Source organism: Rhineura floridana, chromosome 1 (genome assembly GCF_030035675.1).
Source record: "Rhineura floridana isolate rRhiFlo1 chromosome 1, rRhiFlo1.hap2, whole genome shotgun sequence".
NCBI lineage: Eukaryota > Metazoa > Chordata > Lepidosauria > Squamata > Rhineuridae > Rhineura > Rhineura floridana.
Genome location: NC_084480.1, coordinates 239,928,672 through 239,942,649, shown reverse-complemented (window position 1 = coordinate 239,942,649; position 13,978 = coordinate 239,928,672). Strand labels below are relative to the sequence as shown.

The following is a 13,978-nucleotide window of genomic DNA, read 5'->3' as shown; positions in this document are numbered from 1 at the left end:
TGCTGCAATTCCTTCATAGGGGCCTCCTGATGGGACTTAGACCCAACACCTTACGTAGACATGCGTCCACTCTGTCGTCCATTCTTTCAGTGTCCTCCGCTGGTGCTCCTATTGCCTCGCATCCATTCATCAAATATTTTCTGAGGGGAACCTTGTTACGCTCACCGGCTGTAGTCCACCGTTTTCCCTCATGGAGTCTGTCGAAGGTCCTGCAGGCTTTACAACGCCCTCTGTTCGAGCCTCTTAGGACTGTGCCTTTACGTCTGTTGTCATTTAAGGTCCTGTTCCTGATCGCGATCACCTCCGCAAGGCGAGTTTTGGAACTGGGCGCACTGTGTTCTGTCTGCCATCTCTGTGTTTTCCACAAGGACTCTGTTGTGCTGAAAACTGTTCCTACCTTTCATCCCAAGGTCAATTCAGTTTTCCATTGCAATCAGGACATTGTACTTCCTTCATTTTGCCCGAATCCTACCCATCCTCTGGAGAAGGCTTGGCATTCACTGGATGTTCGGAGGGCTCTCAAGACTTACCTGAACAGGACCCAGGATATACGACGGATTGAATCTTTGTATCCTTTCTTCCACGTTCTATGGGGCATAAAGTAGCTAATTCCACCCTATCCCGCTGGTTGTGGGCATGTATTACCTTAGCCTATGAGTCCCTTAAGCTTCCAGTTCCAGCTAGTATAACAGCTCATTCCACTAGGTCAGCGGCCACTACGTCTGCTTTTGCTACCAACACTCCTGTTGCCGATATTTGTAGAGCTGCTGTTTGGTCTACCCCACACTCATTTATAAGGCATTATAAAATAGACCGTTATGCCTCTGCCTCTTTTGGCAGACGAGTGTTGCAACAGGTTCTTAATGATGATTAGGATGTGGGTGGTCTCTCCCTGTTACGGGCTGCTTTGGCACATCCCGCTTGATGGCATTCCTCCTATGGAAAATGAACCATTGGTCTCACCTGAAGGGTGATTTTCATAGGAGGAATGCCATCACGACCCTCCCAGTTGGAGGATACCTAGATATTTTTTGGGATTTTTCATATATTACTGTTACGCTATTATATTTTGATTTACTAGTGAAGTCAAGACTGCTATTACTGTTATTTCGCTATGTTAGAGTCATATTATTATGAATGTTGCTATTATATTATGTTCTTGCTCGTAGGCCTGTTGGCCTTTTCTCCTGCATCTTTAGATATCTCTTTTTGGACTCGCTGCGAATGAACTGGAGAGTGGGAGGGGCCTGACACCCCTAGTCTTGACTTAAAAAAAAACATTCTTGCCTTCGGACGATAGGTGGAGCTATAACCCACTTGATGGCATTCCTCCTATGAAAATCACCCTTCAGGTGAGACCAATGGTCTATTTCCCAGTAAAGTATGTGTTTCAAATATATCATTATCGAGGAGTTAAAAGTGAGTGCACATTTATAGCTTTCTTTTCCTAGATGTAATGACTTAAAGCTTATTTTGAAATATTGTTTCATGTATTTTGGTGACATTTAGGGCTTCTTCACATGTAAAATATTTCTTACATATAATTATTACATAAGCAAAACCATGCACACTGTGGGCTTTTTAGACATGTGTTACTTGCAAGAGCTTGCACGAGTCTTGGGCTTAAACACTCCAACTTCCTTTTTGGGGATGGCTCCAAGAGGATCAGACACTTTTATCTCTGTTTTTAAACAAAGTTCCTCACTATGTCTGAACTCCACAGGAACTCTGGCTAGGCTTAAATTACTATTTATTCAAACAAGGGAAGATCAAGCAGTGGTTTATGATCCTGACTTGTTCTCAAACCATTTAAACTTTAAACTAACCAGAGTTTGTGGAGTTTGGATGATATAGAAAGCTCTGGTTAGTTTAAAAGCGGAAGCAATTGCTTCTAATATTTTTCTAGCTGCACTAGGGGAGGGAAGGGAATGGGAAACATATAGGCAGAACACCTAACTGGGCCATTATTTGTGAAGTGCCACAAAAGGGTCTTCTCTGCAAGCCAACAAGCTGAGAGACCAGTGTACCCAGTGTCTCCTACCACAAGTAATTTCCTCAAAACATTTGCTTTTGCCATTACTTAATGAGAGTTGCATACCTGTCATGCTTTTGGGGCCAGGCAGGATGCAGGTGTAAAATTACTCTAAGTGATAGATATATGATAGCTTATAATTTTGTGAATACTGATCAATTCAGGTCAATTGGCATATGAGACCTGAAACTGGGGGGAGGAGGAATTTTCTTTTTAACCTCTCTTTGTTTACTGAACCTGAACTTAATTTGCATAATCATCAAATAATGTAAAGGATACATTTTCTAAACAAAACTTTTATTTACATTTGCATTCATATTTCTGGCATTTTAATGAACAGGGTCTGATTTTGTTTTGTTATGTTTCTAATGTTAGAAGATATTAATCAGTAGAAAGTCAATAGAAGGCATGGACATCTACAGGGTGGGTGACAAGAGGGGGCTTCTCCTGATGAACCATAATCCACAGATTCCCAGCTTTCATTTAAAAATAAGTTTCTAGCGTTTGTAGAACTTGTGATATGAGGCAAAATGTACAGGCATTATTCTCATTTGTCATAAGAAACCAGCCTGCTCCCCCCTTTCAGTGTTTTACTTTGCCCTCCACCCCTGAAAAAATGTTTCGGTTGCCTATGGTAGAAGGGTGGATTTTTCAAATACTTCCAATATCCATGGTCTTAAAAACTGCAAGACTATGCATAGTGTGGTTATAGAAATGCAGATTTGTGGCCATGAGGATGGAAGTGATGATTGTCTCTTCACTACCTCACTACTCCTCACTTGCTTTTCTCTAGCACATGCTATTTGCCCCTCAGGACATTTCCAGTCTCTTTCTTTCCCAACCACATATAAAAAGTATATGTATTTAATTTTTAAGTACATTTAATGCTTTTTAAAATGATGCTATATTGAAGTTAGTATAAATAAATCTGCCCAGTAATATTGCCAGGCTCAAAAACAAAAAGTAAGTAATTATATGATCTATTTAGGTTCAATATAAATGTATGGAAAAGAAAAGTTTTCAATTTTATCTAATATCTAAATATTGATTCTGATAGGAGAAAAAAAGTAGGGTCAGGTATTTGTCATTCGAAATGTACTAATGCAATGTCATCATCTATTTTGTCAGGGAACTGGTTTGAAATGTCACTTTATCTCATTCAAGCCATGGAATTTGACTTGCTAGATTGCAACATCACCAAAAGTGAAAAAAAGGAAAGAAAGAACAACTCTGTACCGTTTTTCTAATAAGTGACATCAAAGAAATCAGACATTGCAAAAATAAATAAATAAATAAAATAAAACAGCAGGCCATAATGCATTAAATGTATGGGGGAAAGCAAATTAGTATTTTACATGCATACCCACCCTGTAATGAATTTTTATAATAGTGGTCAGCTGCAACATAGATTTATAAGGACAGAATGATCCTGTCTGAGAAGATACCAGATTATTACAGAGTTCAAAGTACTTACTGAGTTCATACCAGGTAGACCTAGGTGAGAATGGCTAGAAGGAGTTTTGGTATGTTTTTAAAGTTAAGGAGAGCCACTGTGGCATAGTGGTTCAAGTGTTGGACTACTACCTGGGAGACCTGGGTTTGAATCCCCACACAGCCATAAAGCTCACTGGGTGACCTTGGGCCAGTCACTGCCTCTCAGCCTCAGAGTACCTCTCACTTCTGAATACCGCTTACCATGAAAACCCTATTCATAGGGTCGCCATAAGTCAGAATCAACTTGAAGGCAGTCCATTTCCATTTTTTTAAAGTTAAAGCTTGGGAGGGCAGCCATCTGTATTGTCCATGGCTTGTATTTTTTCATGTTGTCAAATAGAAGTTTTAGCACCTTGAATAGCACTGAATGTGCCAAAGACCTGTGGAACAGAGAATGGTTTGCAAATGTGAGGACAAAGTCATTGTGAAAACTGTGACAAGATTTAAGGAAGTATTGAACACGTACATCATTGCGGTATGAAGAGTTTTGAGAATGAATGCTTAAACTGTAGTCTTTGTCTTGTCTTTGCTCCTTTTATGTGATTGTGTGTATGTACACACACACACACACACACACACACACACTTCTTGATTGACAGTTACACGCTGTTCACCCAGCAGTTTATTATGAGTGGAATACTATAGCATGCCTTCTCTAATAATACTCTGTGCATAATATGATAGACGTAGCCATATTTTTATAATGTGGCATGAAGAGAAAATGCATTTTTGGGTGGGAGTGTGGTCTCTGCCCCCCCTCTTGATTTCTTAGTGTTCATGCCATGGTCCTGTCTGTGTGTTTGGGGAACATTTCTCTTGAGTGTGTGGGTTGGGGTGTGTCTAACAGTTACATTTCCCACTCCTACATGAATTCCTTGTACATTCTTTATTGTGTGAATTACATAAATTGCTGACATACAGATGTGTTTAAACGAGTGTGGTCTGCATACTAAGTATGGCTGGCTTCTCATAGTCCATGATGAGGATATACCCTGTGTACTAAAGAGGAAGATGCCTGCCTTTAGAAACATTCTCTGGTCTTGGCTATAAGTGTGACATCAGTTTTCTGTGAGGAAAGGAGGAATGTAGGGAGCCATACAGGAAAAAGGAAAAGAGTAACTCTTACGTCCACAGAGAAATCATTTATTAAGCCAAGTAACATTAACTAGTACCCATTTGAAAACAGAGCATTCAGAAAACAAGTTGCTTTCTCACATTCTGTTTCCCATTGTCCCTGAAGAAGACCTTTGTCACAAGGAGTCGCTTCCACCTTAAAATTCCTCTTCCTTTCAGCTAGTTCCTTTTTGGACTCCGAACTTCTGAGCAAGTCCCTCAAGTCATATATTGCTAATGTCTTGTATTGAAATTAGCTTTATTTAGTTATTACATTGATACCTCACCCTTCCTGCAGGCAGTTCATGGAAACATCCATGTGATTAACCTATTCTATCCTGAAAGCAACCCTATCAAGTAGATTATGGTGAGGGACAGTAATTTGTTCAATGCAAGGCTTCATGAGTAGGAATTAGAACACAGGTTTCTCTGGTCGAAAGATTACTACTACTGCAGCTACAATTGCTACATTATTTTATTATGATTATGATTACTTATTATGGTTTACTTTCAAATCCCTTTTTGGCCCAAAGGCCTTCAAAGCTCTGTGTAACATAGAATAATATATTCTTCTCTTATCCACATTGCTTTCAATTCATTCATTTAAATATTAATTTAGGCTGCAATCCTAAGCACACTGACTACAGTGGGACTCAGCATAGGTTTGTACTGTTAGATTAATATCCTGCTTCTGTCCCTAACATCCCGGTGACTTACAAAATTTAGCAGTTTCCTATTGTAAAATGGGAAATGGCAAATGAACAAAGGAAGTATAGCCCAAAATATCTTGTGCCCTCTAGCAGTCACCTACTGAGCAGTTGGCAGTTCTTAATCAAGAGTACATATTCAACATCACTTAACACAAATGAACTATGCCTTAACACTTTAAAAAAATCCTTAGTGTGCAACCTTGCTTTGTAAATTTAAACCATATCAGTGAACCAGAGGGATTCTAAGAAAGAGGAAAACAAGTAGACTACTTAAAACTTTGCTCTGACTGGCAGCTGGGCCCAGGCTGTTTTCTCGTTCCTGTAGCCAGAGCATGGAAGATTACTTTTTAAAAGGAACAAATTACAATTACTGTTACATGGCCCTAAAAAGGAATAAATTACCATTACAATTACAACTGTTCTGAAAGGAATTGATTACTTTACCGTTACTCAAAAGCAATCACTACTATTACAGTTGAGTTACTTTTGGGGAAAAACCTGGAGTGCCTACAAGATGCTGGCCCTGGCTACTGCACTCGTAAATAGCATAGCATAGCATAGCATAGCATAGTTTATTAATTGCATGGCCATAGGCCAACGCAATATACACAAAGATATAATATCCTAATATAAATAGCCTAAAACATTAAACATAAACACACTCACACAGAGGTAGTAGAATAATTATTTCTGTCCATAAGATAGCAGTGGTGGTCTCTCCGCTGGTAAGGGAGGCGGGAAGGCAGGAGGAGGCCACCGCTCAGATCTTTGCACATCAAACCAAGTACAACCTCCCCCCCCCACATACACATACTCTCAGCCACCAAGCATCATCTCTCTCACTCAACCACCTCCCGGACCCTACCCTCCCACTAAGGCGTACCCACCCAAGCAAACATTTTCACCTATAGTGCAAAAAAGTTAAAATGCAGCAAATGCAGCAAAGTAGCCAGGGAGGGCAGCAGAGGCTGTTTTGCTCACCAAGTGTGAACACAGTATTCACTCACTCACTCACTCACTCACTCACTCACTCTCTCTCTCTCTCTCTCTCTCTCTCTCACACACACACACACACACACACACACACACACACACGTACGTCACCATCTCTCACATCCACAGTTCTTTATCTCCATTCTATTGCTGCCTCCTCTTTCATCCACATCCTTGCCCTCTAGGGCCTTTCTCCCTCCACTCCACTCTTCTGCACTTCTGTCCATTTTTAAACGATTGTTCTCTCTATTCCACCCCTGTCTTGCTCTCCACCTGCTCCCTCATCGCCTTCTAAACACCAGCAGAGCACAAGAGAAGAGCTACGCTGCGCAGAAGCCCAGTCTGAGGCACATGATTTTCATTCACGAATCAAAGGAACAAAAGACTTCCCCTGCTCCCCCCCCCAGTAACGCCCCAAAGTAATGCTGGAAATATTACAGTTACTCTTCAAAAGTAATAAAATTACTCTTCTATTACAATCAAAATGTAAAGAAATTACCCATTTGTTCCTCAAAAAAGTAATAAATTACAAGTAATTCGTTTTTTGTAACTAGTTACTTCCAAGCTCTGCTTGTAGCCATAGGCCAATGGACAGTTGTGATTTATTATTTATTGTGTATCCAGCATAGCACTAAGTAACAGTCCCATCAGCACAAGGATTTCTGCTCATGCAACGGAACTTTCCCTCTCATCCCGCATGCCCCCTAAATCTGTCTTAGGGTTCCTCTGACCCTCTGGAACAGATTTGGGGAGGGCAAATGCAGGCAGAAGTTCTGGTATGTGAGCAGAAATCCTTGCACATTTGGACATGTTAGTTGGATACTGCCCATAGAAAACAGATTGTTGTAATGGAAGAAATGACACAGCTCCGAAGTGCAGAGCTTGAGTGTGATCATCTTTTGGTCCTGCAAATGGCGAATTGTTCCAAATTGTTCTGCTCTCAGTTTCCTTTGCCTTTTTTCTTATTTCTAATTAAGATTAGGGTTGCTTCTCATGATCTGTCTGTTATATGGATGCCTTTTGGCGCATTTACTATTCAGTGAACCATTCATGTGGCTCTTAGCCTGTTCCACCAACAAGCCATCCTCCAGCATTCTGGAGACAAGCCACATGGCGCAAACTGATCTGCATAGTGAACTGTACATATGAATAGCCCATCTTATGATTTCAAGTAGTCTTCACATTATAGCCATTTCTGAGAAGCTGTTCTTAAATATCTTACAAGAATAACTTCACACATGCTTTCCTGGGCTCCTGCAGGGAGGAAGGGCGGGATATAAATCAAATAATAAATAAATAATAATGTAACATGAAGTGGTAACTTTGGTGTGAACCAGTGAACACAGGCTTGCCAGCAGCACCATCACTTCAAACACATGTCAGAGGTAGCATTTTCATGCTTTCCAGTCCAAATCGGTTCTGAGTCACTGAGGATTCATTTATGCTCAGTTTCATATTATTCAAGTCCAGCTTTAAGCTTTAAGGTGGACTAGTTCTAGAACAAAACAAGAAATTGGATGCAGGCTTTTGCTGGAACAATATATATCTTTTGAGCACAGGGGATCAAGAAATACCTATAGGGATGAAAAACCATTAAAAGAAAGTCTATTTCTGATACTTGTAAGAGTGAAAATGAATTAGTGTAACCGCTAACCTCTGTAGCCTTAACTCTGAGCTTGAATTTCAAATGGCAGTTCAATAGTCCTTACCAGCACTTGAAATTTGAACGAAATTAACTGTTGTTTCAGCATGGCTATATTACATAAATGCCTCAGGATGTTCTATCAAAGTTCCATTTCATGTTTTGTTTGAAGAAACAGATGAATAATTTAAAATGAAGTTAAATCATTTTTAGTTAAGCCACAGCTTTATAAATTGCACAGATTTCTGCATAAAGTTCAGGCTTATAAACAATGGGGTAGCTGTGTCTTTGCAGATACAGTGAATTGTTAAATGTTGAATGGTTGAGTTAGTTATGCCAGCATTTATTAATACTGACATGTAATAAAATATTCTTTAGTGATTCATAGATGTTTTCTTAATGCTGCAATCTATATTATTTATTTATTTTATTAAACTTGTATCCCAACCTTCCTTCCAGGAGCCCAGGGCAGCAATACTGAGCAAATTGCTATATTGAGCAATAATAATGAATACAAACATTTGTAGGCATTTTTCATTTCTGCCAGACTTGTCATTTTTATCCCGTGGGAGTTGGTGACAAAAGAGCTATGTAATGTCTCTTTCTGTAGCTGTACATTTTCTGTGTCATTTTCACCATGACATTTAATGTCTAAATGCCATCATTTAACAGTTGCTCTCGGCTTAGGCAGGTAGGAGAGATAGTACTGGTTGTAGCTTCTGACTAGTAGAATTTTCAAACATTATTAGGATATAGTAATGAATAAAAGTAAGCATGTCTTACTGAGCCAACGTCTTCCTTTGTTTTAAATTTCTATACTGAGAGCATTACCAAAATATTAACTAAACTATAACACATGAGTAAGTAGTAACACTGGTGGAATTCACTGGTCTCAGGTCCAGAAATTAGCATTCAGGGCTTGGTAATCCTTTCCTCAAAGGACTAGGGTTTCATGAGATTGCTTCCCTTGATTATTATATCCCAAACAAAAGCGGGGAGAAGGAAGATGAGAAGCAACCCCTCACTCCCATAGCACATTTAGGCAAACAGGATTATGTAAGAGTCAAATCCCAATGAAGTAACTTTCAGGAAAACGTCCTGTGTCGCCTTCTATAGGCAGTGTAGCAGAGTGGTTAGAGTGTTGGACCAGGACCTTTGAGACCAGGTTTCAAGTCGCATTCCTCACCTAGTCATGAAGCCACTGGATGCCAGACTAATCAACCTCATAGGGTTGTTATCAGAATAAAATGGGGAGGGGGAAGAATGAATGCTGTGGTTTTACTCCTTGGAGGAAAGGTGGAATATAAATGTAATAATAAAGAAATAAATACCTATAGATACAGTATGGAGCCTACTTTTGTCCCATATCCTGTGTCTTGAAAAGAACCTTAACATAAATCCTGACAATAAAATAAAAATGAAGACTTATTTTTGGTGGGAAGCTATACCTATATAAATGCATTATTTACTGGATTAGTTTTTTTTAAAAGAATTATCGTTATCATTTATGTTTCAGAGCCACCTGTTCCCATTGCACCACCTCAACTGTCATCAGTTGGAGCAACGTATTTATGGATACAGTTAAATGCCAATTCTATCAACGGAGATGGACCTATCATTGTGAGAGAAGTAGAATATCGTACTTCAAGTGGAAGCTGGTATGATATACAACCAGTGGATTCCACAAGCTATAAAATTGGACACTTGGATCCTGACACCGATTATGAAATTAGTGTGCTACTCACTAGACCAGGTGAAGGAGGTACTGGATCTCCTGGACCAGCTCTTAAAACAAGAACAAAATGTGCTGGTGAGTAAAGCTGTATGCAGCTGCAATATTAGTTCCCAATGTTTTACTTGAACCATATATCATGTTTTTAAAACACAGGATGATTTTTGGTTTAAAGCCAAATTAGTACTGGCAGTCAGTGATCTTGAAAGTTACCTATGGCAGGCATGATGAAGCTAAAGATCAGCAGTTATAATTCCCATTGACTTCAGTTAGGAGTAAGCATGTGTTTAATACTGAAATCAATTATAAGTTAAAGGGTTTAGCTTTGGCTAGACTGTGCTAGTATTTTATTGTCTATTTTTTTCATTTCTTGCAACTTTTCATCTGGATAAAACTACCTACTACCTACGCAGGGCAGATTGATTTGTTAAATGTCTCTCTGTGGGAGAAAATAATTTCCTATTTATGAAACAGCTTGGGAGAGGATATGCTCCCTCTAAAGGTATTTAAAACAAATATTGAGTAGTAGATGCCTGATTAGCTAAGCTTTTTACATATGTTAGTGCAACATGTACTCCTAGAAGCATGGACATCAAATGTGGTAGTCTCCATTTATGGGAAGGGAGTAAAAGTGATCACAGTATCAGACCTATACATTTTTTGATACATCCTCTAAATTCTATAGTCATTTTCTCTTAAACACACTGGATGAATGGGAGCAGGGTAATCAAATGGTTTTTTTGAACAGACAGGTTTCTGTAAGGCTTGCAGTACTGTTGAAGACAGCTGTGTTCTGAAGCACTTTATCCATAAAAATATAATCCAAGATCTGTTGTCATCAGACTTTTTGTGTGAAAAATTAGGGGCTGGAAGGTCATGTATATACATATGATATGGTGTGTCTCTTGGTCATCCAGGTGGACTAGTGTAATAAATTCAGGGACTGATGTAAAAGAGCAACTTGCCACTAATTGTAGTGAAACAAAGGTTCTAGTGTTTGGCAAGTGTACCTGGAGACATAAATGGACATTGAACAGACATGAAATTGAACACCACAAGTCTCATTTTAAAAGTAATTACATTAGAAGTAGGAATTAGGTGGGTCCAATCCTCAGTTTTTTTGTGCAAAGTCGTCTGTTGCTCAGATAGATATGGGGAAACTATGCTGAATTGGAGTTTTCCAAAATAATTAAGTGTATTGTCCCTATCAGATGAGATCCTAGCTCCACTTTTTGGAGAAGAGCTTGAATTTCCATCTATTGCCACCAGGATCAATAAGTCTATTACTGCATGGAAGAAACTTTATGAGATGGTAGAACGCTATCTGCTCAACATGATTTGTTTTTGTGTTTGTTTTTGAGAAGTTGAAAAAGACAGCTGGGTAGAGCAATGCCAAAGTTCATTGATAACATATTTTCTGTCCTGAAATAGCTAGTTTTATGGCAATTTAGCATCCACTCTGTTTTATAGACAACATGCTTTTACAGATATGTATTCAAATGATTTAAACTACCCATATTTCCCAAGTTGAATTCATGTATTTATACATAGCTGTATTAATTCACCACCTGATTCCAGTCAGTGTAGACGATAGTAAGCTGAATGGACCAATGATCTGATTTAGTATAAGGCAGCTTCCTCGGTCCCTTTGTCTTTCTACAAGGGTGCTCTTTGCTACTTTTAACTGTGATCAGGAGGGTCCAAAGGAACCTAAGGAGAAAAATATAGGGTCCAAATCCAAGGTTGGTTTGTCGACTGCCCTTTTGGACTGCTATTTTGACAGAGATTATTTGAAACAGCAAAACCTTGCCAGCTCTCTAAACCTAGCTGTGATAGTGTACCAACATGTTATGGTGAGAATCCAGCTTTTCACCTCTCTCTGTTCATCCTACACCAGGACAGGTAATTTCCTTGTTTCCACTCTCTCACTTTCCACCTTTTGTGCTCACCCAGTCTTGTCTACTTCTTGCTCTCAAGAGATTGGAACATCTAGTGTTTTTCATGTGAAATTTTCTGTTCTTTCCCTCTTCTCTCTGTCTATGTAGCAGTAATTAACTCTGTGGTCTAGGCAATCTGGGATGGATAGACTTCATAATAATAATTTTATGCTTCTACAGTATACTTCTATATCAGCACATCAAGACACAAAGTTTTCTATTATTCCCTTTAATGCCATTTTTTGTGAATTAATATTCTAATGATAGCAACTGTTAGATTTTTGCTAATTCCCTGAAGGTTCTATTGGCGTTTATGGGTTATTGCTAATCTCCCCAAGTGAGTAAGATTATGTTCATTGGATACTGCTGTATTCCCCATACATTAAACAAGGTAATCTTGGTGTTTTCGAAAGATAAGCATCTCATTGCAGCAATGTCACACAGTTGTCTCCAGTAAAGACCCAGTGTAGTAATCCTTTGAACACCCATGTAAGATATGGGTTCATATGCATATGCATATTGACACATAAGCAGAACATAAGCGCCTTATACCCTTGTACCTGGTTCTTTGCTATAGTTCGCATACATTTTCTATTAATATTTGTAGGGGGATTGCCTTTCTTTTCATCCATTGCTAATAAGTGGTAATGTCAAAAAAGGTAATAAATGTGTAATCTTTTTTTAAAAAACACACACTTGGCAGTAGAACTGCAACTGATTTCTGCTGTTGTATGACGATATGGGGTTGGATCTAAACTAAGTTAGTTGGACTTAGAATACATTAAAATCAAAGGGATTAGTTATGACAAATGTGTCATAACCAGTGTGTTCAGCTAACTTAGTCCAGATCCAACCCATTGACTTTTCCATTGTAAATTAGTGATCCTAGCTTTCCTGCCTCTACGTACTGTAGGTACAAAGCAGAGCTCTAGTAGAAATAAATTACTAAAATCGTCCTTGTTGAGAGTAGTAGAGTTGTTACCGCTGCACAGAAACCTGGTATTCCAGCACATATAGAAAGTGAGCAGTGTACTAAAGATAATGAAACTGATTGTTCTTCCCTTCAGTTTAAGTTTCTTTTTGAAAGTGAAAGGCAAGAAGTGATTATATAATATATAATGTTTTAAATTATTTACTTTGGGTTAAATAATAACATGAGTGTGCATAGATGCAAATGATTACAAAAATGACTTGTGTTGTAGTGGCTTTATATTATCTGGTTCAGTTAGATTCCAGCTCCAACATTTCTTCTGTATTGTCAGAGGCCAAAGGATGAGTTTCCACTATTGTTTCACACACCTATAGATAAAAGTGTCTATCAGAAGTACAAATGAGTTCAGTGGGGCTTACTCCTTGGTAAGTGGGTATAGGATAGCAGCCTTAGGATGCAACCCTATGTGTTACTTGAGAGTAAGGCTCATTTAATACAGTGGGACTTGCTTCTGAGTAAAAATGCATAGGAGCACTCCATTAAATGGTTAAAAAGTTGCACAGGCATGCTAACAATAAATTAGTGGGACTAGTTAGTGATGACTCTATGCTGCTCTCAAATGTGCACCACAGAATGGATAGAATAGATAGTTCTTTAAGAGATGAATCACTGTACCTTTTACTTTGTGGTGATAGGGGGCAGACGCAAACACTTTGTGCATGAGTGGTTCTGGATCACATCAGACAAGTGGATTTGCAAGACTGTTTCCATGGGATACTCTTTGGAGTTCTCCAGATAGCTAAGAGAGTAATTCATTGCTACACCAAAATCCAAGAAGCTAGACAAGAATCAGGTATTCTTCAAGGTCATCAGTCACCTTCTGGCCATTGAGGCAGCAGATCCAGTTCCAGTCCTGGACAGGAAATGCAGGGTGTATTCCATCTTCCTTGTCCTGAAAAAAAAACGCAATGGGGATATCTGGGCCATACTGGACCTCAAGTGGTTAAACAAGAGGGTGGCCTACAAACAGTTCAAGATGGAGACCCTTAAATCAATTTCAGAAGCCATCAACTGGAACAACTGATTGGCATCCAGGGGATTTCTTGGCATGTTATTTTCTGATGTTACTAATCACCTTTGAAGTTTACTGTTATTGGTTTGTTTTCCGGAATGTTTCTGTTTTCCAAGTTATACTGATTCTGTCAGAGTAGTGGGCCAGTTGGGCCTGGGTTTGCTGCTATATTGATGGAGTTGTCATAGACTTTTGAGAGGTTGTCCTAGCTCTACCATCTGGTCTGGAGAGCAGGATGGCCTCTCCCCTCTGGGTGAGGTAATCATACATAGACCTGCCTGCACAGCCAGAAGGAAGTGCCATCCCAAGCATCATGACTGCC

At 39.1% G+C, this 13,978-nt stretch overlaps 1 protein-coding gene across 12 annotated transcripts in view; it reads left to right on the top strand.

Annotated features, from left to right (window-relative positions):
• PTPRM (protein tyrosine phosphatase receptor type M) overlaps positions 1-13,978 on the top strand; it is an 838,757-nt gene that overhangs the window by 376,974 nt on the left and 447,805 nt on the right. For all 12 annotated transcript variants that reach the window (XM_061595686.1, XM_061595700.1, XM_061595730.1 and 9 more), the window contains exon 7: positions 9,501-9,794. In XM_061595686.1, coding sequence (XP_061451670.1) covers positions 9,501-9,794 — 294 coding nt within the window. The remainder of the gene's footprint in view (positions 1-9,500; positions 9,795-13,978) is intronic.